We start from the raw sequence: 5,746 nt of genomic DNA on the forward strand, positions 1-5,746 counted from the left end.
ATTTACTTGACTCTTCAGAACTTAGCATAAACTATTACACTGACTAGAATAGCCTCTATCTCATTTTGAAAGCCACAAGTGTCTAACAAAGTCTAAAAACTATCCTCAAATTAAAGTATTCTCAGTTATGAGATCTATCTTTTCTAATACAGCTTCAAAACCATTTTTATAGAAATGTACCATTTTATTACAAAGAGTTTCACAAAAATGAATATAGTATCTCTCAAAAAAGGAAACTAGACTACCAAATTCCACCTGCAGAATTGGGGGAAGACAGGGCAGTGTGAATTTCTTGGCTCACCTGAGGCAATGGGAAAACATGAGAACAGAATCAATCTGAACATAGCTAATGGTATGTTAGGAGCCACTTGGCATTTCAAGATTTTATCTTATGGCTACTGTAGCCTTCTACCCAGACCTGTACCCTTTATGGTTCAGAACTAAGACTTAGGAAGAGATGGGGGCACAGCACTTACTGAAAGAGACCATAGTTGAGCAGCAAATTGTGAATCACACAGATTTGGTGAGGCTTCCTCAGGAGGCCATGTCCATAATAGTAATCAATGTCATCATCACAGTAGTAACAGACTTTCCTCCTGGTGTCCTAAGTATGTGCTATCTTGCTTGCCTCATGGTCCTCCTGTCAGTCTGTCTATCCATCCCTCAAAACTACTTAAGTATAAATCAAAACTTCATCTATGATAGTCAGAAGGACAAACTTTCTTCTTCCTGGTCTGCTTTAATACTCTATTTAGTAATCTATATCAATTTTCAAATCAGAGATACCTTTTTTGGGGTCCTTTAAGAAAACTAAGATACAAAAAGAAGTTCTCCACAGTATAGGCCACAGAGCAGCATTTTAACAATGGAGTTAGTCATTAATATTAATGACCTTCCCATCACCTATTCCAGGACCCTGACAGATATGTCAAGGGGCTAGCTCCATGTCTTTGGGACGTGAGGAGCAGGCATGCTCATCACCTCACTGTTTCTTCTCAATTGGAGATGCCCTTTCCATGTGTCTGGTAATCAGATGGTGTGCTCAGACCCTGCAGGATTAAGTCTGAAGTCCAGGAAAGCATTGTTCACTCTCTGGACCTTGGAATACTTTAACTCTTCTGTGGCTCATCCTTCTATCCACTCTATTTCCTGGTGCCAAGTGACAATGTCACCTACTGCATGTCTTCCTCTATCTCTCCCTCCTTTGCCTGAGATCTCACAGTGAAATCTATGTAATACAAGCAATTTACACAGGAATAGTTCTAAGTGTAGGCACCAGGCAAGGACAGTATAGGCTCAGCACCTGTTGCCAAAGAGGTCTCAAGTGGAGCTGTCCAGGCTACAGTTTTAATTGATCAATACAATAAGGAAATCCATGGAAAGTACAGAAAATGACTGCATGGGAGCCATCACTGTGAGTGACTCAGATTCCAGTACCTGGTGCTCCTGGATTTTGGAGACTCTGCTCTCATTGTCTATGCACAATATTAGCATAACCAATGGCATTCACTGTCACATAACTTCACCTTTTCATCCTTCTTCCATTTGGTAGAGCTTTCTCTGGGGAGCTGACTCAGCAGCAGCCAGACCTCTGGCAAGTGGGCCAAGAATAGTCTGGAAGCCCTGGACCTGGTTTCTCTTGCTCTGGAAAACTCAATCTTTCCCTTGAGACTTCTGCTCTTGTTGCCCTCTGGACAAGTGGGTCTATGTATCTATTATGAATGAACTTTGGGCTACTTTTCCTGCGTGATTTTACCAAGCTTTTGTATCCTTTTCCCACAACTTAGATCTTAAGTGATCCTAGCCATCTCTTCCTCCTCTTTCTGTTCTACAGGAAACATTTGACACTCAATTCTAGTCATTTCTCCTCCAAGTATCTCTCCATATTCCATGTCCATTCACCTTCCAACACGTTCAGCTCTTTGCTCATTTTACTTTGCTACTAATTTTGTTTTTGCCTTATTTTTACTAACATATATTCGTTTCATGAAGGGGTTTCATTGTGATATGTCTGTACAAGCATATAATGTACTTATCTCTTTTACCTCCTCTATTACTTTACACTAGCCTGCCTCCTCATGAGATAACACAATGTTAGCAGGTTTTATTACTCTATTTATATATATGTGTGTGTATAATGTACTTTAATCATGCTCATCCCCTTTCACCCTCTGCTTTTACCATCCTGCTTCCCACTGGTTCCCACTCTTTAATAGACCCCATTTTGTACTCTTCTCATTCATATTTTAAGGTCTAGTTTCTCTGTTTGAGGGTATACATGTGATAGCCACATTTCTCATTGTAGGTTATTTCATTCAAAGTGATAATCTCACCCTTTCTATGTGGTCACAGTGAGCCAGCACCTGGGCTTGGGATTTGGCCACAGCCAAATCTGCTGCCACCCACCACCTCCCAACTATGTACCCTCTACAAAGTGAGCAAGCTTCTGGTTGTCATGAGAATGTGTAAGCAGGATCTAAGCGCCCTGCTCACTGAAGAGATGTACTTCCTGAGGAAGTGGGTGGAGAGCATGGGTGGTAAAGTATCACCTGCTAGTCCTAAAGCTAAATCAGAAGAAAATGGCAGGGAAGAGAAAACAGATAGTGAGAAAATGGAGGAAAACATAAAGACAGATGAGCTATCAAGTGAGGAAAGTGATCTAGAAATGGACAATGAAGGTGTAACTGAACCAGACACTGATACGCCCCAAGAAGTGGGAGATGAAAATGTAGAGATAACAGAGGAGGTGATGGATCAAGCAAATGAAAAGAAAGGGGCTGCCATTGAAGTCCTAAACGATGGGAAATTACAGAAAGCCATTGATTTGTTCACAGATGCCATCAAGCTAATCCTTGCTAGGCCATTGTCTATGCCAAGAAAGCCAGTGTCCTCACCAAATTACAGAAGCCAAATGCTGCCATTCACGACTGTGATAGAACCATTGAAATAAACCCAGATTCACTTCAGCCTTATAAGTGGCAAGGGAAAGCACACAGAAGTTATGATGGCCTTCAGGATGTGGCCTAGAACCCAGCAAATATATCAAATATCAGAGCAACCTGAAGGTTATGAATCTCATTAGTAAATCACTGGCTGAATTTGGAAGTCAAGCATACTACTCATCTGACAAAATCATTGCTGAAGGAAAAGCAACCTAGGTCACTTAATGGATGCCAATAATACAAACCGTGTACCTCTGGCCTCACTGGGAGAGCTGGGGTGCTTTGAAGTTAACCACTTCCCCTCTGCACCAAAGGCAGCTGACGCATTGTACAGCAGTGTGCCATTAGGGTATTCATTCAGATCATGCTTTTCTACTAAGAATTACAAACTTTAAATACTTTTTAAACCTTGAAAGTATTTCAAACAAATTGAAAGGGTATTAATTCCTCCATGTTATTTGCTAATCATTTTGGGTTTTTTTCTTTGAAGTATCAGGCAAGGAAGATTTATTGCTCTAGTGTGAGTGAAATAAAGGTTTATTAGTGGGAAGCAAATAAAAGTCATTTAAGTAGGTTAAGTTTTGAGTTGAATATATGGTTAGTTAGGCATTTTTGTCTTTTAAAATCCCTTTTTCTTTTTTTTAAGTTCAGTAAAACTGTTGGGACCACCAGTATTTCAATATGACCTGGGTAGAGAGTGGAAGTAATTGGCAGGGCAGTGACAGTCTTACCATGTTTTATATCTTGTGCCCTTGTGTGGGTTGCATTTAAATCTTATACTGTGTTGAAGGGATAATTTTTTTATTGTTGTTACGTTGCAGTGGAGTTGGATTACTTTGTTCATGTCTAGTATATCAAATAAATGTTTCATACCATTGAAAAAGTGATAATCTCTACTTTCATCTGTTTTCCTGCAAATTACATAATTTCATTCTTTTTTATGGATGAATATTTTTTTATGTACTTTGGCCATTTGAATAGGGCTGATTTAAACATTTATGCTGACATTCCTTTGGATACATGACCAGGAGTGATCTAGCTTTTAGTTTTTTGAGAAACCTCCATGTTCATTTCAATACTAGTTACCCTAATTTACATTCCAATCAACAGTGTATACTGATCCCTTTTCCCCACATCCTCGCCTATATTTGTTGTTGTTTGTTTTTTTGATGATAGTAATTCTGACTGGGGTGACATGGAATCTTCTTGTCATTTTGATTTGCATTTCTTTTATGGCTAAGGGTGTTGAAAGTCCCTTCATATATTTATTAGCCATGTGTACTTCTTTGAGAACTGTCTGTTCATTCACACATGTATTAAGTGGATCATTTGTCTTTTCAGTGGTTTTTGGAGCTCTTTATATATTCTGGATCATAATCTTTTATCCAGTGAATAGCTGGCAAAATTTTCTTCCATTGTGTAGGTTGTCTCTTCATTCTTATAATTGTTTCCTTTGATATGTACAAGCTATTTAATTTGATGCAGTCCCATTTGTCCATTCTTGATCTTATTTCCTGTGCTACTGGGGTCCTATTCAGAAAACTATTTCTGCTGCCTTTATCTTCAAAGGTTTTCCCTAAGTTTTCCTATAGACGTTTCAAAGTGTCAGGTTTACATTGAGATCAGTGCTGTATTTTGTATTAATTCTTTGCATGGTGAGACACAGCATAATTTCAGTCATCCATGTGGCTATCCATTTCCCTGAACTCCATTTGTTGACAACATTGAGTTGTTTCAAAATGTAGGATTCTGGCAAATGTCAAAAATCAGGTGGCTTATTTCTTACACTTCTACTTCATTGGTGTGTGTTTTTTGTTTCGTGTCCGTTCCATGCTATTTTTGTTGCCACTAGCATCCAGCTTCCTAGACAATCATTTTTATGTTCATTGAAACATCTGCAACCTCTCTGGTCTTTGTCTTCTAATCTCAAACCATGGGATTGCTGTCATTATGGGAAAAACACTTGAAAAAAGCAAATGTAAACCTGACCTGTAACTCACTGCCAGACTTTGTCTCAGTTAAGTCTTGCTGCATAAACTTCTGTTTTTTCACAGGTTCTCCTCATACTGATTCTCCAAGGCATTGCAAGATTAGAATTAGATTCTTACAGTGCCTGGTATATCCCCCCTCTATTGTATTGGGTTGATTGATTTATTTTTCACAAATGATTGGAAACTGAAGACGATTAATTCAATTCCCATGATTCCTTATAACATCTCTTAAACTCTTTTAATTTAGTCTAAATTTCAAATGTACTCTCCCATTCATTCTTGCAGGAGATTGGAATCTTGAGCTTAAAGGGAACTCAAAGTGGACTATTTACATCTGTTCTCCAGAGATGGTGACAAGCATGACTAAATGTAGGGGTTCTTAGAGTTGTTGATAGGACTTGGAAGAGCACCGATGGCAGACCTCCTTATACTGGTAGTGAGTCAGGCTCTATCACATTCTTCTCTAGGCCAATCAGCTAATTCCTTTGGGCTAGATGATTGTTTTTTTCCTTTTATCAGTTATGCAAATAGTTTAGTTTGAAATTGCATTTTCTAGAGACTGGAAAATACACTCAATAATGCTCTCACACATGTACAAACTAAAAGAAAAAAGTGCAATCTAGAAAGAATATAATACGAATGCATATTCTTTCAGAATAACATACATTTAACATCAATTTCCTGTATTCACCATGTCTTTTATGTCTGAAAAAACATTTGTCATTTTCTTGGCAATGGGCCTCACAGATAACTATCAAATTCCACCCTGACATTTTAAATGCAAATATGTTCACTTAATTATGAGCCTCATTT

General features: G+C 38.4%; 1 protein-coding gene across 1 annotated transcript; it reads left to right on the forward strand.

Moving 5' to 3' along the window:
• Window positions 1-457: 457 nt before the first annotated feature.
• LOC109692638 (putative protein FAM10A4) lies at window positions 458-3,027 on the forward strand. Its single transcript, XM_074052170.1, is given in 3 exon segments — window positions 458-642; window positions 2,353-2,843; window positions 2,846-3,027. Coding segments are annotated over 3 exon segments (858 nt in total).
• Window positions 3,028-5,746: the final 2,719 nt, after the last annotated feature.

This window comes from Castor canadensis, chromosome 13 (genome assembly GCF_047511655.1).
Source record: "Castor canadensis chromosome 13, mCasCan1.hap1v2, whole genome shotgun sequence".
Classification (NCBI taxonomy): Eukaryota; Metazoa; Chordata; class Mammalia; order Rodentia; family Castoridae; genus Castor; species Castor canadensis.